This window comes from Pleurodeles waltl, chromosome 3_1 (genome assembly GCF_031143425.1).
Source record: "Pleurodeles waltl isolate 20211129_DDA chromosome 3_1, aPleWal1.hap1.20221129, whole genome shotgun sequence".
In the NCBI taxonomy this organism is placed as follows: Eukaryota; Metazoa; Chordata; class Amphibia; order Caudata; family Salamandridae; genus Pleurodeles; species Pleurodeles waltl.
The window spans coordinates 1,936,630,718-1,936,658,295 of NC_090440.1; the positions used below are offsets into that span (position 1 = coordinate 1,936,630,718).

The 27,578-nt window shown below is 43.0% G+C and overlaps 1 protein-coding gene across 2 annotated transcripts in view; it reads right to left on the reverse strand.

The window, feature by feature from the left end:
• FLOT2 (flotillin 2) overlaps positions 1-27,578 on the reverse strand; it is a 321,407-nt gene that overhangs the window by 34,292 nt on the left and 259,537 nt on the right. For both annotated transcript variants that reach the window (XM_069226210.1, XM_069226209.1), the window contains exons 8-9: positions 14,802-15,016; positions 14,293-14,476 (exon numbers count right to left, since the gene is read on the reverse strand). In XM_069226210.1, coding sequence (XP_069082311.1) covers positions 14,293-14,476; positions 14,802-15,016 — 399 coding nt within the window. The remainder of the gene's footprint in view (positions 1-14,292; positions 14,477-14,801; positions 15,017-27,578) is intronic.

Sequence of the window (27,578 nt, forward strand, 5' to 3'; positions counted from 1 at the left end):
TCCCCCTGTAAGTTCCCCTCGACTGATCTTCCAGTCCATCCCTGCAGCAACTTTGTACCCAGACTGATCCCCATAGACTAACACAGGGCAGCCAACGCTGAAATACACCACTGCACCCGGCCTCCACAGTGCCACCAAAGGTGATCCGTTGGTGTGGCCTTGGACCTTCCCTCATACTTACCCCACATCCAAGCGATTGGTCCCATAAACCGCTGTACTATACCTGTATGCAGTGCTTGTTCTTCCTCCATAGGATAACATTACTGAATCTGAAAAATGCACGAAGTGTCAACTTTTGCAAACTCTAAAACTTCACAACTTGAAAGTATTCATCTGACTCCGATTATCTTGGTATCCAAAATTATATAAAAGTACATGTTATTTTTATAAAATGTTGTTGGATTTCTTTATTGAGTGGGTGTCTCACCTACTGTATGAGTGTGTACCTTATATGCATAGCACTACCTTCTGATATGCCTAACTGCTCGACCACACTACCCAAAAAGCGAGCATTTTCGGTTTCATTTGTGCCTCTGCGATACATCTGGGGATTGCTTGGACTCTTTGCACAGTGCATCTCATTTTGGTCCACTATATAAAGAGCCAACTTCCTACAAAACCTCCTTGAAGATGAAGAATCCTCACTGTCATCATCAACTGACACAGGCTCCTTTCTGGTTTTAAGTTTTTGGAGCCATAAAAGCAGCCTCCCTTCACGGTTTTTTAAGGTCCTTGAAGAAAAGGTACAACATAACTTGCAGTCCTTTGGCTTGTGAGATGGATAAAGGCAGTATAGGCAGTCTTGATGAGGGTCATCAGAATATAGTCTCTTTTTACCACTGGTGCCACAGGGTCGGACTAGAGCTTTCTTTGCATGTTCTGACATTTCAAGAGTCAGATTTGAAACAAGAGAACAGATATATTTAATTAATATATTTGAAGAGATTAGTGTTGAAAATATTCTGGAACAAGTCTAGTAGATCAGAGCAGAGCTCAGTGGAGACTCCCTCACGCAGCAGAAAATGTGTTCCAGAGGGTAGAGCTACCTGATTGGTTGAAACGTGAGTGTGGTTTCTTTTTTAAAAAATGACTAGGATGTGTTACTAAATTGAAGGGTCTAAGGTCTTTCTAGTCTATACTTATCATTTCATTGCTTTTCTATGGTACAGTGGGACTCCCATCTCAACGTCAGGAAATGATTCAGCCGATAAGGCTGAAAAAGGTGACAGATTTATTGTGCGAACATTGCACTTTTAACCAGGGATTATTTTTAATGTTGGGGATCTGATTTGAGTGTGTGTTATTCTTTGTGCTTTGTTTTGGTGGGCTATGGAGATATTGTTGAAGAGTGACTGAGATCGGAAGGGCTTGTTAGAGCCCGCTTTTCATCCTGTGGTGGGCTTTTAAGGCCCACCACTTTGTCTCGGCAGGTAGCATTCTCATGCTTGTCACATGCACATAAGGACAAGATTTAAGTGCGCTGATGTGCAGACGCGTCACTGGCGCATCAAAGGCAAGCGAATCTTGGCCCATCCGTGTCTGGATGGCACCAGTGGCCGGGGATGCTGCCCATTTAGATCCAGGTAAAGAGCAGTTGGCTTATTCCAGACAGGCCCTACTTAATCTGGATCTGAAAGGGTAGGATGTGACATGATGGATCTGTGGATGGTTGGGAGATCATGCTGCTCTTACTGTGACTGGTCAATTAGGAGTTTGGAGACAACCAGCAAACCTATTCCCAATGGCAGGGAAAAAGCAGATGGAGAAGACCATATAGAGAAGATTATGTTATGCTGCGCCTTGATTAATGACTAAACATTGTGGAAATCAGTGAGCTGATTGGAACAACTGAGACCGCCTGTTCATCACAGAGACCTGGGTGAGGGAAGATTCAGGGCCGTACCTAACGACTTCTATTCCCCCTGGATATGCCACTGTTTGGTATGATAGGGGGTGCACATTTATCCTATTAACCCATCGGCTACTGAGAGTTGTGAGGTAGGGTATTTCAAAAACAAAATCAATGGTATAAAGACCCTGGCAGGGCTTCTGGTTTATCGCTCTCCTGGCTTGAAACTCAGGTCATGATGAACTGGAATAAGATGCTAGAACCTTTCATCTCTTGTAGTAATTTCACCATTTCTGGGGATTTTAATCTGCTCCTTGAAGAAACAGGTGATAAAGATGCTAAGGCCATCCTGGATCTCATGAATAGCTTTGGCTTTTTGCAAAGGGTTAATTCAGCAACCCATTTAGCCGGACATACGTTGGAAGGGTCTTCACCTATCTTGATGCCATGACAGTGGATGAGTGTTTACCCTCAAGTTGATCTGACCATCACGCTGTGATGTTTAGACTACGTAAGGAGACGGTAGGAAAGAGCATACATGGCAATGTCTTCAGTGTCAGAAAGTGGAGTAAAATCTCAGAAAAGGAGCTAACAGAGATCTTGATTAAATCTCAAGCTAAAGACCTCCACAGTCCAGGATCCCCGGCAGAAAATTTGAATAAGTGGGTGCTATAGATGAACTAGTCAGATCCAAGAAAGATGGGAGGATGAAAATTTCTGTTCAGTGGTTCTTTATGATCTTAAAGGGCTTCAAAGAATTGCCAGAGGCAGGAACAGAGGTGGAGAATGGCTTTAAATCAGTAAGAGAAGAACAAGCATAAGGAGTTGGTCAGAAAACACAAAAGTGCCATTAACAAGGCAAAGCCATCTTTTTTCTCACAGAATATAAGATCGGCTATTAATACTCCTAAATGATTATTTAAGCCTGTTAGCCGTCTCATGTCCGCTCCCCGCTCAATAGCCACTTGAGAATTCCCAAGAATTTTGTAATAGGGTGGCCCTGTTTTTCAGGGATAAGATCATGAGGATTTTTGCTGAATTCCAAGAGTTTGTGGACCGGTCCGTCACCATGCCCATTGAAGGGAAATTCCACAGGCAGCCATCAAACTCATTTAGTTAGGTTCTCTCCTTTGCCACTGGCATAGATCAAAACCCTCTCCTCGCAAACCACTTCGGGATCAGCGGATGACCCATACCTGCTGAGAGTGCTTCAACTGACCACAGACGTTATTGCAGAATAATTAGAAAAGGTTTACCTCTAGGTTCTGGAGTCTGGAACGTACCCTCAGTGTTGGAAGGGGGCAATAGTCAATTCCTTGAAGAAAAAGTCTAATGGGGATTCGGGAGACCTAAAAAACTCTTTACTCAATTTCTTTGCTGCCTGCCCCAGCTAAAATCCTGGCAAAGCATATCAATCAGGAACTATCTCAGTGAGCATGAACTCCAGGACACCTCCCAGAATGGATTTAGGAGCAACCACAGCACCGAATCTGCTCTGCTTATGGTGGCAGATTACATTCACCAACAAGTCGATTAAGGGGAAGCAGCTATTTTGGTTATGCTTGATCTGTCAAGAGCCTCTTTTCAAAGGCTGCAAAAGGCTGGTCTGAGGGATGAGGCCTTAAACCTGCTTGAGTACTTATTAGTGGACTGAACGATTACAGTCAGCTGCAGGGAATTTTAGGGCTAATCCTTTTCAGCTTCCCTGTGGAGTTCTGCAGGGTTCCTCCTTCAGTCCTACCTTATTTAACCTGTGTTGTCTCTCTGACACAAATGGTGTTTTTTTGGGGGTTTCCAAGTCTCCCCTTATGCCAATGACACCCAAATCAACGTTTCAATCTTTGATGATTGGGAAAGGGTGTTATGGCAGAGATCCTTAAAATGAAGGGAGAGAACACTGTAATTAAAGTCTTTGGAGCCGCAAATTCTACCTGGAATGGCTGCTGATGGCCAGATATCTGTGGTCCACCTCCCGTCGCAGTTACCGTGGTGAAAAATCTGGGAGTAATCTTTAACAACACATTGACTTTTGATATCCAGGTGAGCAGAAAAGGGAGCTCATGTTTTTGGGTCATTAAGACTCTGAAGAAAATACTCCTCTTTTTACCTGAGGAATTAAGGGTGTCCGTGGTCATTGCACTTATAACATCTCGGCTGGACCACTGTAATGCCCTTTATATGAATGCCAATTAGTATTCTTTAAAAAAGCTTCAAGTCATCCAAAAAGCTGCAGCCCGGTTGGTACTAGGTTTGCCGAAATTCATTTCAGTAAGAAAGGGTTTGAGGACTCTCCATTGGTTTGCAGTGAGGAAGCAGGTTACATTCAAAGCCCTGTGCCTGGTGTTTAAGGCTCTCCATCAGCCGGGCTCATATTATCTCAGGTCCGCATTCATTTGGTATGCTCCCAGCAGATTGTTGAGATCGACTAGCCAGAGAAAGGTCACTGTCCCTAGGTTCCAGAAAGCTACAGGGGGAGAAAAAGCTTTCTTGGAGACAATCTGCCAGAATCTATCAAGAATTAAAACTCTTCTCTGATTTTTTGCAGGCAGGTTAAAACCTGGCTTTTTGTGTCTTCATAATTGATTTGTCGGTTTTCCCTGGCAGTGTTTTGCGCTTCTGTTCTTGGCTTTCCTCTCTCGCCTTATTCAGCCTTAGCACTTTGATGCCTTGTTGGTTTAATGTGCTTTACAAATTTAAAATTCAATTCAAGTGAATCGATGAAAGTTTCAATACTGGAGTAAATAAGTATTGCCTTTCAGTAGTAGTGGGGGGGGCAACATTATGCATACAAGCTTGAAAAGAGGAGCTCTTGTCCTCTTGATTAAGAGATATGATTAATTGTGTATCAGCCGCATAATTAATAACCAAGATATTCTGACTTTAAATAAGAGATTTATGGTTTCATATAGACATTGAATAGGACTGGACTCAAGGCTGATCACTGAGGAACTCCTTGCTTTAGTTTGCTTAATTCTGAGCAGTAAGGAGGCAAGGCCACTGGCCGACATCTATTCTGAAAATAGGTGTATATCCATTTTAGAACAGGCCCACCTAACCCACAGCATTCTAACCTTATAGGAGGGTTTTGTGGTTGACTGTATCAAATGCTGCCGATACGTCAAGGAGCACCAGAATGACACCCTGGCCTTTGTCCACTCGCCTGCATAGCTCCTCCAATCCACACACAAGGGCTGTCTCAGTTCCGTGGCCTGGTCTGAAACTGAATTGTTTGGTCTCAAGTAAAGAGTGCTCCTCCAGGTAGCTGGATAAAAACGTGCTCTCATACCTCTCCAGTATTTTGACAGGGTAGGGAAGGAGAGAGATAGGCATGAAACTTATCAGAATAGTTGGATTAGCATATGCTTTCTTCAGTAAAGGAGTTATTAAAGCTTTTTTCCAGGCTCTGGGCACCACTTCCGTACTCAATGATACATTACATAGTTCTCTCAGAGGCGGGAAAAGCTCATCTACCCAATTCTTCCATTGCTTGGCTGGTTAACAGGTCTAAAGGGGATCACGACATGGTAGTCATTGCAATGTTTAAAAAAGGTCTCTTCTGTGATAGGTTCAAACTTCTCCAATCGAAAATCGGAATTTATTATAGCCTCTGTCCCAAAATACCATCCTGTGTCATTTACACATTTTAGTAGACCTGGTTGTGCCATCCAGTGCGAGAGAAATTTCCCTTGGGTCAATCTCCGCTGGATTGGCTCTCAAAGAAGATTGCCAAATCATCACACAATTTTTTGTGAAGGAATAATTGTTTTAATCAGGCATTGGGGATTAGATAATTTCCAAAGGGTTTCAAACATCTTTTTGGTACTGTTAGCTGCCAGCAGGATGACTATCGTATAAAATTCAGCTTTTGCTTCTCTAATCTCCTTCTTATATTTGTAAAGTGCTTTTTTCAACACCAGCCTATCCACCTCGGAACAGCCTCTGCCATTTTCTTTTCAGTTGTTTACAAACCAGTTTAAAGGCTCTAAGCGATTCATTAAATCAAGAGGCAAAGGGTTGCATCCTTTGTCTCCGGTGAGTGAGAGGTATGCAGTCATCCAATATATCAGTAATTCTGTCATTAAATTTAATACAGTTTGACTGTATAGAACTATTATTGTCAATGATATTTGAAAAGTCAAACACAGTTCCCTACTAGGACTTTGTCAACTTGTGCCACACTCGACTGAGCTTGTCTAAATTGGGCACATTAGACCGACACACAAGTTCATGCGTAAGCATATCGAATACGATGAATGCATGGTCCATCCACAACAATAGTGGGATATTCTTACCCGTAATTAGATTTCCAGTAGCAAATATGAGGTCTAACGTGTGGCCACATTGATGGATGGGCCCATATACGAGTTGCTTAAGACCAGCATTTTCACATGTGGTCCCTTCCTCAAGACTTCATCATCCCGGAAATTGAAATCACCCAATACCACAAGGTTGACATGCACCAAAGCTAAGTTAGAGATGACTACTGAAAGAGTAAAAAGATGCGAGGAGGGTGAATCCAGAGGCCTATAACAGCGCAACGTCAAGCACACTGCCTCTCTTCGATCTCAAAGAAAAGCCCCTGATCACAATGCTTTCAGCATTATCCACTGAAAACACCTGAAAATCCCATTTGTCTTGGAAAATGACACCTACTCTCCTTTTTTTCATGATGCATGGTTTGTATAAAGCTTTGTAGCCTGCCGGGCATGCATTATCTAAATCCAATGTCGATTCCATAGAGGTCTAGGTTTCAGTAACAAACAAGGCGTCTCATTTTCCTAATTCAAGCAATAAACAGATTTCTGTAGAGTGTTTCACTAAGGAGCTAGCATTGATTAGCCGACATTTAAGATCGGATTGTTCACTAGCTTTCACCTGGAGGTGTGTGACCTTAGCTGCTCCCTCTTTCGGAGACACTGATTTAACCATCTTGCCGGATTCAACAAGACTTTCCTGCCCTAAAGGGTTTAGCTGACTATCCCTTTCCATCCCATATTTCCATCAACTTCTCTGGTGTCTGAAGTTTTCCTCAATGCAAGGCACGGGATATACTGAGAGCATCCTTAGTTGACTAAGTCCTAAAGGGTTTGCTAATGGTAGTAGATCAGGGCGCCTTATCCAATGTTACACCTAGTCAAGAGTAATAAGCCTTTGGGAATACAACTTGTATTTTATTTAGTCTTCAAACCATTTGTTTGCAGCCTTGATAATCTATATGACTACAACCGGTCAGTCACACCCGCTCCTATTTCGCATTCTCCCACCCATGTTTTTTGTCCCTCCTCCCATGATGCCTTCTCTTTTCTCCTCTCTCTATTGATGGTATTTCCTTTTGTTTAATAATATTGTTTTTTCTTACTCTATTGAAGGTAAGATTATTATTTTGTACTTGTATGCTCGGTAGTGGTGTGTTATGAAGGGTATTTGGGGAGCAATTGACGATGCGCTGCAACAACTACCATTCCCAGCAGCGCCTAACGTGGTCGCAGTAGTGTAACTTTTTGTTGCCATCCGGGTTTGCTCAGGTTTAAATACATGTAGGCTCAGAAGGCTCCACTCCTTGAGGTGAACAGACTAGCTTTGGTAGTAGCGGACTGTTAATGAGGCTCCACATCCCCTAAACAAGAAGACCACTACCAGTCTAGGCAGCAGATGGTCAAGACTGAATAAAGAAACGTGGTTGAATTCCTTAGCTTCAATTAAAACTAATATTGGGGGATCATCGAGATAGAGCGGCAGCAAACTCCTTCGTAGATGGGTCTATTAAAAAGTCACAAGATTAAGTTATCCTTGTCATCACAATAAAGGGAAATAAAGAGAAACCAGCACCTTGGTTTGCAGCCCACTTGGTCTCCATAAAAAAACAAATTAAAGTCCTTGAAAGAAAATGGAAAAAAATTATGAAGAAAATGGAAAACTTTCCTACAGGATAGCCCTCTATGATAGCACGCTGCAATTATCTTGTAGCGCACTTCCAAGATAAAGTCTTGGTTATTTACACTAACTGACAGCAGACAAAAAAAGTGCTGCCTATTTCACCTGGGATTCAGGCTCTGCAAAAGGAGAGCGCATATATCTCAAATTTCCCTCCTGTCACTATGGAGTCTCTTACAGCACAGCTGAATCATTAAAGGGGTGGGGGATGGTGGGCTGCAAATTTACTCTAGCAAATATCTACATTTTATATCACTGATACTAACAAAGCAAATTAATTTCAGTAACAAGCGCAAACAAATTATTCTGTATAACTAGATGTCAATATGCAGATTTCATGTCCTTATTTTCCACAATTCAAGCCGAAGTGAAGTAAAGTAAAGTAAATTAGCAGAGAGAGTTCATAAACGCAAACACATTCATTCCTGGGTGCGCCCTAATAGTTTTTGAGTTCAATCGCACAGTGTTAACACGTTTGAATACGAGGAGCAAATAGAAAGAAGAAAAAAAAGCAGCAGAACTCATATTTTCACTTTTATCTGACACTTGGGTAATATGAATGAATAGTGATCTACTTCGTCTAAGGAAGGTGTTGTTGGCAGGTTTCTAAATTGTGCTCTTTAGAAGCAGGAGACTTGGTTAGAGTTGCCCCCCTCGCCCCCATAACCATGTGGGATCCTGACAAAAACTCTCACGTAATAATCCACAGAGCTTTTCTTTTTCTCCAAGAGTGGAGGGTGACTTGTGAAAACTCATAACTTACACAAGTCAGGAGGAGTAAGACACCCACTCCTGGGAAAAAAGCAGTGCCTTAGGCAGACCACCTCAAGGGCATCTGCTTTTTTGAGTGGTTTTACATATCAATAACTCGACCTGGAGGTATTGGAGCACTTTCCACTAGTTACATTACACAAGGAGTTATAGGCACGGGGAGATTTAGTGATTTGCGCAGAATCACAGGATGTTGAGCTGACGCTGAGACTCAAACCTGGTTCCCAGGTTCCAAAGTCCCTCATATACCAACATTAAAGACCTCTGCATACAATTAATTATAGAATGTGCTATACAAATGGTGAGAACATAGCTTCAGATAGAATCAACACATTCTTATTAGAGTAGAACGCACTTTCAAGAAATAACTGCTTAACCGACCTCTCTGTACAATCGGGGCATATAAAAACCCCACTAATCTCCCTATATTTCATGAATTTCCAGTCAAATGTCCCTTTTACCTCTGCTCCAGACCTCCTGGGAAATGTATTTACAGTAAGGACACTGATCATTGGGGATCAATATGAGCAACTAATACTTACAATACTCTGTTTTATATAGCCCTTCATAGCACACTTCTGAGGTTTCGGTAATTAACTGATATTACATTACACTATTTTTGTGCTACTCAATTTTAGCTGTACTTGTACACCTCAGACTGAGTTGATGATGCAAAGGGTTAAAATGTACACGAGATGGCAGCTAGAAACTTCCAGACCCGAACAATAAATAGTTATTTCATTTGGATACGATTGTACAGAAAATGTGGACTGACTCAGCTCTGGGTATCGTAACAAATAGAATTAAAAAATGGAGAATCCAAACAAAATACGGAACAGAAGCAAACTTAGAAATGCCGATCGATAACACAACAATATTTGAACTCCCTTTGTGAACGCGTACAGGATCGGGTGACCAGATGGCACTGGACCAATTCAAGGGAGAAAAAAGTGTGCAGACCAAACCATGAATAAACAAAAGAGTAGGGGTACATGTAACAGGGGCAGTAGCCATGAAAGTGAAAAACACACCCAACGACAAGACAAATAGCAATGTTTTGCCAATGAAAAGGAACAAATTAAAAGGGAAGGGCGTGATGAAAGCCCACAGAGAAGATACAGCATGCCTCAAAGAGACAGCGCATACGCGAGACCTAAAAACTTAAAGCATCCTGTTTTGGTATAATCAGAACCCTATGTAAGATTCTTGATCTCCCACCTATACATTCTAAGAGAACAGTGGTCCAAGCACTGCTTCTTTCTTGACAGTCGATCCAAAATTCAGAAACTAGGTTGATCCTTAAATTGCCCAAATACTTCTCTGCAAAAAGTGCAATAGCCACGTTGAACTCGCTTCCAGTAGAGGAGAGGATTAAGTTCAAGGCACTTTATTTAGCTTACAGAGCCCTCGCTGATTACAGACTGATTATGGACCTTTTGGCACTGTACACCCCTTCAAGGACCTTAAGATCTTCCAATGCACAACTACTAAAAGTTCTGTGAATCTAAAGAACCAGGTGGGGAGGTAGATCCTTCTCAAATCTGACACCGAAGTTTTGGGAGGCAATACCTGCTGAATTTAGAAACAAAATTAATGAGATACGTTTCACAAAAATGCTTAAAACCTGTGCTATACCCCCACTAGCCTTCTTCAACTTTGGCATAAGCTTGCTATTACTCACTCAGCGCTGGGAAGCCTTCGGGAAGCTATGCACTTTACAAATCTGCATAATAGTTACAGACTAACACCTTAGCAGCAGTCAAAGAACATCTGACTACACTCCAAAAGATTCATCTATGCCATATACAATGAAATGTGGAAGCTTTCCAAGCAGCTGCACGTTTAAAGAAGATTGATAAGGAACATTTGGAAAAGGCTTTAGCTGCTGTTGATAATGGCAAGAACATTCTGTCCAACAGAATATACTCCCTTAATAACATAGTGTAATTTGCGATAGACACCATTCAGAATGACACGTCCTTTTTACACCATGGACAAAGTTAACTGTGTTCTATCATGCAGTTAGGTTGGACACTACAGATTCTGAAAAATGGCCGCATTCCATGGAAATACATTAAGGGTTCTGTCACGGTTGTGCCCCATGAGACTGAGGCTGATTCGCGAAGCCACTTACAAGTCGCCCTAGGTGGACTATCTGGCTCCTTCAGACACTTTGGATGGTGCTTCCCTCGGGGGGGGGATCCTGCGCTTGAGGCTGCTGCTCACTACTGCTCCGTAGACCCGTATGCCAATCTGTCATAGATTGGACATGTGACAATCTGGATTCATTCCTGGATGCCTTTCCTTTTGATGACTTCAAAGACATTCTTCAAGATAATGACTATTGTTAGATGAATTTGGCACTGGCTTTATTCTAATATTCCAAAAGTCATGCCACAAATGCCTTTTGATCGCATTAACGTTGGCCTGCTGTGCTTGTCATGGTCGACATTTTGTCTCTTTGTATGTTTTAGCAATTTTTATTTAGATTTTAGTTATATTTTAATGTGATTTTAGCTTGTTTTATTCCAGAGCATTTTAAGCTTTGGTTCATGCACCTTCTCTAGCGTCATCATTATGGCGTCATACTTGTTCCGGCAATGGGGAAGGTGTGGTGGATCCTATTTAGTTTTATTGGGAAATCAGGAGATATCTCAGCCTTCTGGCTTGCAGGTATGTGCCCCCGTCACCTACTGACTTATAACCTACTTAGCCTGCTCTGTTTTAGCACATTTATTTACTTATTTCTTCCAACATGGCTGCTATGTTTATAGTTAGGAAGATGTTTTGATTTCACGTTATCAGTGTCACTCTGAGAAGGCGCCACTATCAGTGTCAAGTGATAGATGTAGGTATTCACATCATGTCCCTTTCCCACTTATGTGTGACAGGAACATAATGTACTTTTGGAGGGAATTGTTTTTATGATTGCCGCCCCAAGCATGTCTTCTTATCTATTGTTTGGGAACATGCTTTCGTCAGGGGTCCTACAAGATCTGTATGAATACATCTCACACAGATAAGGTTATCAGAGGGAATCCTACCAGATGCCATCAACGCTATCTATGCTACACGTGGCCTTGATGCAAACCCAGGCTTCGTGTCCCCACAGAGGCTGACCTAGAGACCTCATTCCACGGCAACAAGGGTTGGGGACTCTTTTCACGGGCATGGTACTGGCAGATTCAGTTTAACACACCTAGCTCTCTTTAGGTTAGGGATTAGGTTCTCCATTCTAGGGTATTAGGGAGCTTTTACATCTCATGTTTTTGCAATATCGGGGGAGGGCTTTATATTCACAACTCTCATTTTTACAATTCTGTTTCTTGCATTGTTCATTATCCTAATCATTGCAGCCCATGCATTTTACAGTAGAATGCAGTCTTGTTAATAAAACATACTGAAAACTTTACTGCATCTCTTTCATTGCCTGTGTGTGAATGAGTTTTATTGCTCATGTGAGAAAAAGGTAATCTACATTTAAACTGGACTCTCCTGCGATGTCGCACTCTTGTGTCCATGCGTAAAGGCTTCCACAAATCACCTTTTACTATTTGCGTTTTTGGTAAGGTACAGCTTGTGAGCCGGAAGGGTTGGCCCGACAGTTGAAACTTGTTGTAGGTTTGGCCTAGTCGCCAACAAAAAAAAAAAGAGTGCTGCCATCCCTAAACCAGCAATCTTGCCTAGACCAACTACGACAGGTATATAATTAATATGTGCATGTCATAGACTTGTCTATGGACATTAGAAATATGAGGAAAGCCTTGCAGTTGATTGTGTTGTGTGCGGAGATGGTTTTGAGTGTCTCTGCAATGGTGGGTTTGGATTCTGGAGGCATTAGGTCACATTTACACCATTTTTCTGTGTTAGAGTAAATGTATATCAATGTAAGGCTCTATATCTTATAGCCCTGCCTTTTCTGTTCAGACATGTGGGTGAGTTGAGACCAATAGATCTAGACATAGCAGATGAGTCTTTAACTGCACTTCTTTTTTCACATATGAGAGGCTGCCATTTCAGACTTCACAATTTTGGCCGTTACAGTGGCAGTTTTATCATTAGTTTGATTTTGTTTTGCAAAAAGAGTATGTGTACTATAGATATTCTAAGATTCCTGACTTATTCTTTTCTTCTTTCTGTCTGTTTTTTTTTCTTGACAAAGACTATCCTGTTTAGGTAAAAATGTGGCAGGTATAACGTTTGTAATCTCTGTGTGAAAACAGTTTGTGGAGTAATAAGGTTGTTTATAAAGGCCTTGATGAATGCCACAGACCTACTCCTAGGGTTATTATGAAAGGCAGAAACATGCGGACTCCATTATCACGATAAGGGTGAAGTTGATCCCTTGATTTTGCTATTTATTTATTTTAATCATGCCTATATGGACAGTGAATAAAACTTGATTTTTGTTCACTAGGAGGCATTTTCAACTCACTTGGCTTATTGATATGCTCTTTTCACTTCATTATGCTGACCAACACTCACATCATGCAGCTTTCATTGGGATATGCCACTGATCATTATTTAAGAGCTCCTCTCTTCAAAAATTACTAAGAGTTGAAATCCCACACCACGGACTTCTATATTGGTGGGTGTGAGGAGGAACCCAATGATGAAGCATGCTACTTGCAGACGAATTAGTGTTTTCATCCTAACAAATAATGCCATTGTTTTAGTGAGATATGTGGAGAATAAGTGTGTCCTTACTTTGATGCTCTGTACAAGACATACTGTGTATCTGTTGTGATACAATTACACCTCCCAACTGAAGCAAATACAAACCCATCTGGATCTCACAACATCCCAATAAGTGTTCACTTTCCCAAAGCCCTATACTCAATGCTTGAAGGTATGACTGAATAATGCTATGTGAAGTGCAATACTTAGGGTAAAGGCTCTTCACTGTTACTGCCACTATTTGACATTTGTGTGTTACACACCTTATTAAAAAATGTTTTAAACAAGAACTGTAACCTACCCAAATTAATTTCGATGTAACCCTGACCTATGGCATAGGAGTATCCGAGGAGTATCAGAGGAGAGGCTGCCAGGATGCTCAAAATCCATCACCAAGAGAAACTCTAGGATTGCACTAAATGCATGTGCTATGCAAAAGTATCCAGATCCTCAGCAGAAAAAGTAGAAATGGGAATGAGTGTTTTAGCAGGCAAAGACTATGTCCTAGAGAGACGTACTACAACTGCACTTTCTGCTTTTTAAAAAAAAATATGTAATGTAGACTTGCTCCCAATTTCTGTTATGGAGGCAAAACATACCATAAGGAATGGGGAACGAACATACTAATACATAATAGACAAAACACAACAAATATTGGTTATCAGCCTTTTTCTAGAAGGCATTAAGAAGACACTGCAAAAACTAAGAACAATGAATGCAAAATTTTGTGAGACGGAGCACTGCTGCAAATCCTGCCTCATCTCCAATTCAGCCTCAAACATGAGTGGCTTCATCATTATTCAGATGGTGGAAGACCCAGGTTTAGTATTAATACCTTGCCTTTTATATAGCGCTTCATACCACACTTCAGACATTTCTAGGTCTTTATATAACAGGTGCTAATGACCTACTATTTTAATAACACTCAATTTACTAACCTATGGAGGATGAAAGGCTGAGCTGCCATTTCAGGGGTTTAAACTCATAACCTGCATGGTACAGAAGATGGCAACAAAGTATTTAACGCACAAGTCACCATGCCAACACATCCCATTCATTACCTGTGGCAAGCAGTCTAGCACCAGAGCCATCTTGGCTGCCTCTCCATAATGCTGGTAAGCCTCTGCTTTTAGTCTCATCTTCTCAGCATCTGCCTTGCCGATAGCTTCAATGACAAATGCTTCGGCTTCCCCAATTTTGCGGATTTTTTCAGCCTCTGCTCGTGCTATGAGCACCTGCTTCACTCTAACAGGAAATTTAAAGTGAAAGATAACCTTAACAGTGAAATGAAAAAACACATCAAGATATCAAGTTATTCTGTGTAAATATATTGAAGTCTTTTGTGACAGTTGTTGTTAAACATCTATACAATTCCTCCTTGCAACCTGTGAGTGGATGCAGAGATTAAATGTCACAAGACGTGGCACTATTTGAAAAACTAGAGCACACATCTGTGATGTCTTAAAAATATGGGCAATTCTAGGAGATGATCCTCCACCACTTTATCTCAATGTTTAGGGCAGTGCTTTTCATTTTTGCCTGACAATTCCATTCATACCCCCCAACTCACTTTTGTCCCTCAGCGATCTGCTGCATCCTGTGAGCTTCAGCCTCAGCTGGCCTCTTGACAGTAGCAACCAGTTCTCGGTCTGTTCGAATTATTTCCTTCTCTTCTACGTCAATCTGCTTTTTGCGCTGCACCACCTCAATCTCAATCTCTTCCTGACGGATCTTTTGCTGCTCCATGGCAGCTCGCAATTCGTAAGCCAACTGAGACTCTGCTTTCTGCAATGGAAAGAAAGATGGCACAGCTGCATCAGTGCTATCAAGCACAGATTGAGCAAAGGCTGTTTAGAAGATTCAGCTTCTCAGTCAAATGTCGGTTAAGACAGATTTCAAGAACCTTGTTAGAAAGTAGATAATTTCCTTCAGAGAAAAAAATAAAATTTCATAAGAATACAACAATATGACCCCGGGGAACCTACCTGCAATTGGTAACTTATTTCTTTTCACAGCTAAAATCAGTGATCTGAGTAACTTACGTGTGATGTATGTGAAGCAACACAAGCTTGAATCTTCAGGTAAACCGGGCAGAATTAGCTACTGGAATGCCCATTAAACGTTTTGGTGAAGACACCTGAGGTTCGTTAAAACTATGGATTCTGCAGTCCATTTATTGTAGATTTATTCATACTGAATAACATCAAATTTGCTTAAACCTGTCCACATATTTTCTGACCATGAAGGGGACAGTCCAGGGTAACAAAGATCTTTTTCTTCTGATGGAGAAATATGGGCATTCAACAGAAATGAACAATATCACATATAAACACCAGTAGCGAACAAGGGAGGATTGTCTGGTGTAATAACTGCTAAATTTCAATAAAGTTACTAGATGTTCTATATCAGTTTTAAATTTGATATACACTGCTCTAATCATTTTAACTGTAATTTCTTCCATGACTGATCTGCATTAAAATCTCCATGTAAGAGGTATATTCTCACACATTTGTTTTCTAGGTTTATGGTGTGTTAGGCTGGGACATAGAACATTGGCAATGTTACTCTATTTCTTAAGTTAGTCAAAGTACTAAATGTACATATGCTAACAAACTGCTTATTTATTGCAGGAAGACAATGGTTCACATAACAAAATCAATACCTACAGTTTTCAGCAATCTTCAATACCCTTAGGAAATATTTAATGGTAATGCTGCAAGGCTGTACGAAGCTCCAGGTTTCCTACTCGCAACTGCATTGCATGCCTGATAACCCAGTGAATATTATCCTGCCGCCTTGCTATAACTCCTTTCACAAGAAGAGAGATACAGTAAATGCTTCTCTTCTGGTGGCATGTACTGTGCTGCTTTCTAGGAATAGTGTTAGTTTAAACAAACTGCTTAATCTAGCAATGATTTTACTTGAAAGAAGAAAATTCGTTATTTACCTGTAAATTTAGTTCTCCAGTATTGGAATCTTTCATAGATTCACTTTATTGAATCATTCCCCGTCATCGAGACGGGAGTCCCCGGTACCATTAATTAAGTAGTACTAACATAGGTTTAAACCTAAAGGCCCTTAGGCCTCTCAGTTAAGCACTCCATCAGAGTCATTTTAAGAAAAAGGACTAAACTTAAGGCCCCACCAATCAGGTGACACCACCCTCTAGAACTTTCCTGAGAGAAGCTCCAGGTCCTCAGATTTTCTAAGCACAAGTTTCTGGAGGAAATAATAGAGGTAAGAGAGGTGAAAGTGAGCTTCTCCATGGAGGTGGGCGGGTCACATGTGAATCTATGAAAGATTCCAATAATGGAGAACTAAAGTTAAAAGGTAACTAATTTTCTTACTCCAGTATTGGAAGTTTCATAGATTCACATGCTTGAATTAGAGTAGTAAGCAGTATTGATGCACATTGTATAACACGTATCTCAGTTCCATACGTATATTCATTGCATGTCTAAATAAACATAACAAAGTTCTAAACATTAGATGTTTATGAGAATTTACCATGCATTTCAAACTCTCCTCTTTTATTTTGTATATAGGAATGTGCATATGGGAATTTAGGATGGTGGGATGAGAGATATAGCTCACCTTTACTGGAAAAGATTTCTTAGGACTGCCTGGCCCACCGCTACTTCTCCTTGAGATAATACATCCAAGCAGTAATGTCTGGTAAATGTATGGCATCTTTACCAAGTTGCTGCCCTACAAATTTCTTGGAGCGTTACACCTGCAAACAGTACTGCTGATGAGGATACTGCACATGTTGAGTGTGCATAAATAGAGGTTTGCATTTGCTTGCCCACTGCTAGATGGCAAAACTGGATTGCTGAAGAAATTTATCGATGCTCTGTTTGGAGAGCGGTTGACCCCGTCTGGGTGCACTGAAAGCCACAAATAGTTGGCTGGTTTTGCAAAATGCTTTGGTCCTGTCCAGATAGAATTTAATGCATCTTTTAATGTCTAAAGAGGGTAGAGCCTTCTCCGCTGTAATTGTAGGATTTGGAAAGAATGTCTTGAAAACTAAGGGTTCATTTAAATAGAAGTTCGAGGGGACTTTTGGTATGAAATGCGGGTTCATGCGTAAGATTATTCTATCTTATTTAATCTGTAAAAAGGGATCTTGTGTAGACAGTGCTTGTAACTCACTAACTCGCCTGGCTGATGTTAGAGCAATAAGGAGAGCTACTTTTTCAGGAAAGGAATTTCGGGTATGCTCTATGGAATGGTTCAAATGATTGCTTCATGAGTTGCACAAGAACAGTGTTTAGATTCCAGGAGGGAGGAGGAGGAGGTCTGAAGGGTGGAAAAACTCTGAAAAGCCCTTTTAGAAATTGTTTAATCAATCTGGAGGACCACAATGAAGGTGAAGCATCTGACCGTCTATAAGAATCAATCGCCGCCAGGTGAACCCTTATGGAGGAATGGGCAAGACCCGAGTGCGTCAAATGTAGCAAATAAGGCAATATTTGTTCCGGTGATGAGGAAATAGGAACACTTTGTTGCTATTGGCACCACAAACAAAATCTCTTCCATTTACATGTTGGTGCCAATTGCTCTGGCTTTTGACAGTATATCTATTGCACTTCTGCAAAATGTTTAGGTGCGTGAACTCAAGGTGCTCAGGAGCCATGCTGACAACTGCACTGATTGAGGATTCGGATGCAAGATTTGTCGGTTGTTCATTGTTAGCATATGCAGAGATATTCTCAGTGGGATGAGAGGCTTCACTGACAGAAGAAGCAGCTCCGTGAACCAATGCTGGCAAGGCCAGTATGGGGCTATTAGTATCAGCATGCATGGTTCCCTCTTCATTTTTGTTAGGACTCTCGGGATCAAGGGAATGAGCGGAAAAGCGTAGGCACAAATTCCTGACCAAGCTATGGAAAACGCATTCCCCATGATCCCCGTTGGTGATGCCAGTATTATTGGTTATGGTAGTATTGGCATTTGGTGTTTGACCGGCTGGCGAAGAGTTTGGGTGATCCCCACTGGGAAAATATGTGGCTGATCGTGGACTGGTCCAGTTCCCATTTTTGACAGACTGATTTTAGTCTGCTGGGCGAGTCTGCTATCTTGTTCCGAATGCCTGGAAGGTGAACTGCTGTTAGGAGTAATCCATGCTTTACAGCCCAGTTCCATATCTCCTGAGCTTCCTTGGAGAGAGGAAGGGATCTTGTGCCTCCCTGTTTATTGATGTAATGCATTGTAGTGGTATTGTCTGTTCTCATTACCACCTATGAATCAGCTATCTTTGGGAGGAACGCCTGCAAGGCTAGATGGACTGCTTTTAGCTCTAGCAGATTGATGTGCATTGTCTGAAACGATCGTGGCCATTTGCTACTTATCTGCAGGACCTGCAACACCGCTCCCCAACCCTCCAGGGAGGCATCTGTGGTGATTGTCCATGGGGCTGGGTGATGAAGAAAGGATAGGCCAATGGAAAGATGATGTTTCTGAGACCACCATACCAGAGCCATGGTGATGGCTGGAGTGATCTTGATGTGACCTTCGAAGCTTCCTGAGACCTGGAGCCATTGCAGACTGATCTGTTCTTGGAGGGGGTGCATTTTGAGTCTGCAGAAAGGAACTGGAGGTATGCATGAAGACATAATCCCCAATAACGATTGTAAAGGCGTACTGAAATTGATTATTTTCTTTGCACTGACTTCGCCAGAGATAGCAGTTTTTGTTGTCTTTCTACAGTGGGGCAGGCAAAGCTGGATTGAGTATCCAGGCTTGACCCTAGAAAAGTTATCATGTGTGATGGTTGTGGTTTGGATTTCTCCCAGTTTATAGTTGGACCTAAGCGGTTGAGTAAGGCAATGCACTTTCTTGTTGATCTGTGTGCTGTTGAGAAAGTGTCTGCTTTTATCAGCCACTCGTGTAAGTATGGGAATACTTGATGTTTTCTTCTCCTGAGAAAAGCTGAAACAGGAGCTAGGCACTTTGTGAATATCCTTGGAGCTGATTTTAGACAGAATGGTAGAACTAGAAATTGAAGTGGCTTTCGGCTACCATGAACCTTAGGTACTGTATGTGGGCTGGATGAATTGGGATGTCAAAATATGCATCCTTCAGGTCTAGTGTAGAGTTAAAGTCTCCCTGGTTCCAGAAGGACATCCTCATGCAGAACGATTGTTTTTTCAAATAGGTGTTTCATTCTCTGAGATCGCGGATCGGTCTTTAGTCTTTCCATTTTTTGTGAATGAGGAAGAATCTGGAGTAAAATCCTTTCCCTCGCTGTGACGGTGTCACCTTTTCTATTGCACCCTTGAAGAGCATTTCGTTGATCTCTCTCTTGAGTCGTTGTAGATACTTTGGGGAAGTTTTGCAAGGAGAATGTATTTGAACAAACTCCAGCGTGTGTCCACACTTTACCAGTTGTAAGTCCCACTGGTGTTTATGGTTTGCCATTGCTGGAGAAATAGTGATATTTTTCCACCTAGATTTGGGGGTGGGGTTTGGAGGTAGCCTGGGCCCTGGATACATCATGCCCTGCGAGAAGAGCCTTTAGTTGGACAAGGCGAACATCCTCTGGCTGTAGATCTACTGTAAGCCACTTACAGAGTTTGTCTTTGGGAGTACTGCTGTTGAAATTGTTGGGAGGTGGATCCGAACTACAGATATCTGAACTGCTGGTAACCTCCCCTATATGAAGGCATTCCACGTCCTCTTGTGGCTCCAAAGGAAGACTTTCTAAACTGCAGTGTTCCCAAAGATTTTGCCATCTCCGTGTCAGATTTGATCAACTGTAATGCCTCGTCTATAGGTTTGCCAAAAAGCGCTTGACCATCAAATGGAAGGTCTAGTATTCTGAACTTCCGGACGGAAGGATGTGGCCTTCAGCCAATCTTGCCTTCTGAGGACAGCCCTGGAAGCTGACGAAATGCAATAGTGTCTATGTCCATCGCACAATCTATTATCTCTGCCAATGTGCGTTCTCCCTCATGTAATGTCTTTTTAGCTTCTGCTTTAATGTCCTCTGGCAGTTGATCAAAATATGGGGTGATGTCAGCCCATAATTGTCAGTCATATCTGGCTAACACCACCAGGGAGTTAGCCGCTCTTATAGTTAGACTAGACATTGAGGAAAATTGTTTGCCAATATTGTCTAATCGTCTGCCTTCCTCATCTGGGAGGTGCAGAAATTGGTGTAGAAGAATTTTTTGATTTTCTCTGGGCTGCTTGTGCTACCACCAAATCTGAGTGAGGGTGACCAGCCAAGCATGCTGGGGCATCTTCAGGTGCTTTATACTTTTTATCCAGGCGTGGAAGCACTGATGTGACTGTCGTTGGGTTTTGCATGACTTTGAAACCTTCCTCCCATATGTAACCGGATAGAGACATGGAGTGAAATCATTTTTGGAATGGCTCCTTAAAGTCATATAGGAAGCAATCAGTTTGCTTGGTGGCACTGGAAGTGCAAACGCTTAGCAGCCCTTTCCATAAGATTGTGGAATCCTCCAATGTCCTCGGGAGGTGAATCTGCCTTTGAAGGTGAAGGAGAACGTGGAGCTGGAATAATATATTCGTCCCACTCCGACTGGTTGTCGAGGAGCTCACCTTCCTCTTGTTCTCCTTCCGATATGTCAGTCTCATGTGGGGGTGGAGAGGGAGTGGGAGGGGGTCATCTCCGGTGTGGACACATTCGTCAGAGGTAGAGTGGTCGGCCTCTGACGCATGGTGGCAACCCGAGAAACTGGAGATGATGGTGACTGAGGTTGCACCTCTTCTGTAGCAGAAAAGCGCCTACTATAGTCAGCTAACATCGCTCACAAGTCAGATATTTAAAGTGTTTGGCACATAAAAACCCTCTTGATATGGCTTACTCACCTGCGTAGTATTGTGGGTCATATGTTTCGCCATACTCATCATCGTCGTCCTGGTACTTTCCATTCAACTGTGAGGGACTGTGCACTGTTTCAAATGGACCCTCATCATCCGATTCGTCGTCACCCTCCAAGAGAGGGACTAGAAATAAAGTATGCTCTGATATAATTTTTGTTGTTTCTTGAGTTCTGTATACTTTTTCCCTCGTCGACGGCGGGACAGGAGTCCTCATCGATGCTGCCTTCGTTGCTGCAGATTTTGAGGATATCTTAACCATCAACGGTTTCGTGGTGGAAGCTACAGTCGACGGGGTAGTCGTCGAAGACGGCAATGAGGAAACCATGGTTACCGTTGTAGACTATGACAACGTATAGGTCTTTGTTGATGATGTAATTGATGTCCTCATCGAAGGTGGGTGACTCGTTGTCGACATTGACATAGTCAGAGGGGCGGTCGACAGTATTAATACAGAAACCGTCATCGTCGGTGGAACGGAGCTCGTTGTTGTCATCCTCGACGAGGATGCCATCGACATTGGGGTTTTGGCAAGTGGTCTGTCTACTGTAGAAGCAGAGGAATGTCTTTTAAACAGTTCAACTGACTTAGAAGGGGGCACAGAAGATGATATTTTAGCCCTTTCAGAACTGCTGAAATGTCCTCTCTCTCCTTTTGCAGAGAATTTGTGAGGTGATGAAGAAGGGATGCAGCCTTTGTAAGACCCTGAGGCGGTCTTTTTTTAGGCCTTTCTTGGCTGTTCTGAGGAAGACCTTCAGTGAGGAGATCTTACTCTTTTATGTGATCTCCTGGAAGATGTGGTGGAATCATCGCTCTCAGAATCAGAGACTGGGTTATCTCTAGATTTAAGTTTTTGCAGCCAATTTAACAATCTGCCCTCTCTGTCCTTTAGGGTTTTAGAAGAGAAGGTACAACATATCTTGCAGTCTTTAGCAGAGTGTTCTGGTTAAAGGCTGTATATGAAGTTCTGGTGAGGGTTTTCAGAGTGAAACCTCTTTTTTACACAGGTCTCTCAGGATCTGAATAAATCCTTCTCCTTGTCAGACATGGTGGAGGCCTTGCCAGCTATCAGTCAGAATTAGTTGTGAAAAGTATAACTTTCTGGGCATTCCAAAATGTGAGCAGAGCTCTGAGGAGACTCCCTAGCATGACATGCAGTAGAAAATCTGAGGAACTGGAGCTTCTCTCAGGAAGTTTCTAGAGGGTGGTGTTGCCTTATTGGTGGGCCCTTAAGTTTGGTCCTTTTTCTTAAAATGACTCTGATAGAGTGCTACACTGAGAGGCCTAAGGGCCTTCAGGTTTAAACCTATGTTAGTACTACTAAATTAAAGGTACCGAGGACTCCTGTCTTGACGGCAGGGAATGATTCAAGCCTGTGAATCTATGAAAGTTCCAATACTGGAGTAAATGCACAATCACTATGAATTCTTAGCATCTTGTCAGAATCACATGGCGTTTATAATTCCACCTTTGTGTGTGGAGTAGGAACGGTATGCATCATGGGAAAGTATTGATAGTTACAACGGAATCTAAAATAGAGGCAGAATGCAAACTTCTGTGAAGTAAATTGTTTATTTTGCAACAACAAACTATTAAGGTTTCACAAGTTGTGCATTATTTAAATCAGCTCACCTCCACTGTGAGCTGGGTATGCATCTGGGCCAGTAGCAAACATGTTCTACAGAACAGATTTACTTCAACTCCTTGCCTTGCCAGAATAGTAAGAGTAATGATTTGTGAATGGATGTAAAGATATCCTTTTGGCACGTTATCTAGATCTGCTAGCAAAGTATTACCCATGAGTTCCCCTTGAGATGTGAGTCATGAGCTACTAAAGGTTTGAGTATCTAACAGAAAATATTTCATCAGTGGTTGTAGGAAAGTACCCTCTTTCTTGGCATGGTTACCCCCATTTTCTGCCTGTTGTCAGTATGTTTGACTGTGTTCACTGGGATCCTGCTAAACAGGACTCCAGCGATTATGCTCTCTCCCTTCCAGCTTAGGTACTTGTCCCATTATCACCCCACATTTGGCATACTGATGCCCTCGTATAAGTCCCTAGTATATGGTACCCAGGACATTGGAGTACCAGGGGATCTCCATGGGCTGCAGCATGTATTATGCCACCCATGGGGAGCCCATGCAAAGTGTATCTGCAGGCCTGCCACTGCAGCCAGCATGAAAGAGTGCATGCACAAGGTAACTGTAAGTCATTCGTATGGCAGGGTGCAAGTGCCTGTGTGTGAGGGCACCTCTGCACTAGCAGAGGTGCCACCACAAATTCCAGTCCCATTTTCCTGGACTTCGTGAGTGCGGGGTCACGATTTTATGCGCATACTGGACATAGGTCACTACCCATGTCCAGCAACATAATGGTAACTCTGAACCTAGGTATCAAACATGTCAGAATCATACCCAAATACTGTTGCCGGTATTGGAAGTATGATTCCATGCGCTCTGGGGGCTCCTTAGAGGACCCCCAGCTCTGCTCCTACCAGCCTTCTGGGGTTTTACAGGCAGCCCAAGCTGCTGACACCCCTCAGACAGGTCTCAGCCCTCCAGCTGCTTGAACAGCTGAAGCCCAGGAAGGCAGAACAAAGGATTTCCTTTGGGAGAGGGGGGTAACACCCTCTCCTTTTGGAAATAGGTGTTACATGGCTTGGGAGGGGTCCCTGCCCAAGTCACTGGTATTCTTTGAAGGGCACATTTGGTGCCCTCCATGCATAAACCACCCTACACCGGTTCAGGTACTCCCAGCCTCAGATCTGGAGTGAAAATGGACAATGGAAAGGGGAGTGACTAATCCACTGTCCATCACCACCCCAGGGATGGTGCCTAGAGTTCCTCCAGAGGGTCCCTGGGTTCTGCCATCTTGAATCCAAGGTTGGCAGGGACCTCTGGAAGCATCTGAGTGGCAAGGTCAGGCAGGTGACGTCAGAGCCCCCTCCTGATAGGTGCTCAGCTAGCTATGTGACCAATCGCCTTTCAGGGCTATTTAGAGTCTCTCTCTTGGGTGGGTCCTCAGACTCTGCTTGCAAGATTCCAGCAGGACTCCTCTGCAATCTCTACTTCAATTTTTAGCCACTTGAACCACGACTGGACCCTCCAGTCTGAATCCACGACGAAGACTCTGCTTGCAACATTGTTTCCACGGCTCCTTCCAGCTTCTGCAACATTTCTCCATCTGTGCATCCTCTGAGGGCGGCAAATCATCAGTCTGCAAGAGAAGGAATAAGGAATCTCCCTTGGAATGTAGGAGTCACTCACCTGCATCTGCAGGCACCAACTGCAACGACAACCGGCTGTGCGGATCTCCTCTCATCCTGAGCCTGCATCACAGGTGGTGGTCCGGAGTAGTCTTATTGGTCCTCTCTGCCAGCTGTCCAACTTTGGTGGACCTAAGCCTTTGCCTTACCACACAAGACAGTATCCTGTCTCTTGCAGCTACCAAGGTTTGTTGGCATCTCCTCCAAGGGATCTTCAAGCTCCGTGTAGCCCCAGCCCTCCTTCCTGCCATGCACAGCCCTCTGCGTGCTCCACCTGTGTCATGGGACCCTTCTTCAGTTGTGCTGTGTGGCCTCCTCTGCGATTCCTGGCTCCACTTCCAGTCAGTCTCCTGTGAGGGCTGCCTTTTCTTCTGTGGACTCTCTGCCTTGCTGAGGGTCCCCCTAGGATTCTCCCAGCTGAGGATCCCCCCTAGGCTTCCCCCCTGGGTTGAGTCCTCCTGCACCTTGCTGGTCGCCGGCAGCTCCACTTTGTGCTTCACTGCGACATCTGCCTTTGCCAAGGCTTGTTGGTGGCTTATTCACGCCACTGACTGACTGCAATCTTCCATCCCGCGTAGGTTGTCGACTGCATCCTCCTGGAACTTTTCACCTGCTCCAGGGTTGCATTCCTGACTGTCTTCACCCTACCGTCGACCAACTCCTGCAACCACAGACAGGTGGGTAGTAGCTCCTGCTCCCCCTGGACTCTTCTGTGGCTTCTGGACTTACCCTTTATTCCGCAGGTCTTCCTCTTCAGGAATCCACCGCTGGTTTCTTGCAGTCTTGTCTGGGTGTTGCATTTTCTTCCTTTCCTTCCTTTTGGGTGGTTTGGGGAAAATCCAGTAACTTACTCCTTTCTTCCTAGTCGCTAGGGGGCATTGTGGTACTTACCTTTGGGGTTTCCTAATACTCCCAGCTCCCCTCTACACATTCCACTTACTTATGTGGGGGTCCTGCAGTCGCATTCCTTTTTTTGTTTTAGTATATGGTTTGGGCTCACCCTAGGGTCACTATTGTATTTTTGCATTTGCACTGTTTTCCATTACTTTTTATGCCTATTACTGATAACTAGTGTACATATCTAGTGTGTTACTTACCTCCTATTGGTGGGTTGCCTCTCTAGTACTTTTTGGTAATTGTGTCACTAAAATAAAGTACCTTTATTTTTGTAACATTGAGTGTTTTCTTTCAAGTGTGTGAGTGCTGTGTTACTAAAGTGGTTTTGCATGAGGTTTGCAGGTCTCCTAGATAAGCCTTGGCTGCTCATCCACAGCTACCTCTAGAGAGCCTGGCTTCTAGACACTGCGTACACTACAGTAATAGGGGATACCTGGACCTGGTATCAGGTGTAAGTACCTTAGGTACCCACCACACACCAGGCCAACTTCCTACAGTAGTGCGTTTAACATCTACTATATGATGCAAGGGCATAACTGAGAGTTTAAGAAAACATAATTCTAATACAAGTAACGGCGTAAAAAAAAAAAAAAAAAAAAAGATTGAATTACATAGGAATTAATGTTGCATTCTTGGGGATCTCCAATCATTTGCATGATACACTCATTGAATTGAGTGATTGTGGTTACAATTCTCTGGGGCAATGGTTTTGCAAGTGTACCTCTTGTGTAGGTCCATGTGGACAATTATGAATTTCTTTAAAGAAGAAGTGAAGTTAATTACCTTCAATAACACTCTTTCTGGTGGATACTCAATCTAATCACAGATCCCTCACCTTAGAATACTCCCACGGTGCCAGACTGAATCCAGAAGGCTGCTAGGTGGCTAGTGGGGCTCTGCATGGTCTCCATTCTGCTCAGAGGTGATAGAGCAGGCCACATATGAGCCCCACACCTGCAAGCTGATGTCATTCTTGCTGGACTCTTTTCACCGCAATCAGACATGGAGTGTCAGCAACTGGTAGTACAATTGTGCACATTTCTAACTTGTGACCTTAGATGATAAAAAGAGGCCGCTCTACAGAATAGGAAGGTGGTAGGGCAGTGATCTGCGGTTAGAGTATTCAACAAGTGTTATTGAAGGTATGTAATTTGTTCCCCGGCTGGATACTTCTAACCACAGATTCCTCACCTTAGAACAGATACCAAGGCAGTAATTTTTCAGGTGAAGGGTCTGTCGAGTGGAGTCAGCCTAAAATTTAATGAAGGACCAAAAAATTGAAACGCGTTCTTCTAATCAGACCTGGTAGTCAAGGTAATAGTGTTTTGGGAATGTATGCACTGAGGCAAATGTTGCAGCCTGGCAGGTTGTTTAGGACAGACGCTTGACGAGCCAATGCAGTGGAAGCAGTCTTAGCACTGGCGGAATGGGCTCTGAGACCTTCTGCCGGCTGCTTCTTGGTCAGTGCATAGCAGATCTTAATGCAGAGGAATATCAACCGGGTCCTCTTCTGTACAGCTTCCCATGTTTCACCCCAGAAAACCCCACAAAAAGCTGGTTGCACGTTGGTCCTTGGTACAATTAAGGTAAAACCTTAAAGACCTTTTAGGGTCCAGATGATCAAGCCTCTCATTCTCTTTCAAGGGGCGAGGCGGGGCGAAGAACGTTGGTAGAGTGATGGTCTGCCCAACATGGAACAGAGTCATGACTTTAGGCAAGAAGGGAGCACAAGTCCTTAGCACTAGATTGTCTGGAAAAAAGGTGGTGAAGGGCAGTTGGAGAGACAGTGCCTGAAGTTCACTCACATGATGAGCTGAAGTGATCACAATGAGGAAGATAGTCTTTAGAGTCTGAAGGCGCAAAAAGCAGCTGTGAATCTGCTTAAAGGGTGTGCACAAGAGAACCTTCAAGACTAAGTTGTGGCGCCACATATGACTTGGGAAGGAACATGTGTCAAACTTTTAATAAACTACATCACAAACAAGACCGTTTAGTCTGGAAAATGCAAAAAGGCTGAAGGGCTAACAATTAACCTTTATTAGAGCCTAAGGAAGGGGTTTGCTGGGCCACAGACCAAACAAACAACAGAAATCAGACAGTTTGGGTTGCATAAAGATCTGCCTTTCGAACTCTGCACCAGGACACATATTTGTTTCAACGCCTGGATGCAAGGATGACATCCACTTACTGGGGGGGTGATCAAATGCAGTCAATTGCCAAAGCTTCATCTCGATGCATAAAGAAGTAGATACCACAGGTTCAGCTGAAGGAGCCTGTCCTACTCCTATGAAGAAGATTCTTCCGAAGTGGTAGCCTCATTAGAGGATAGATAC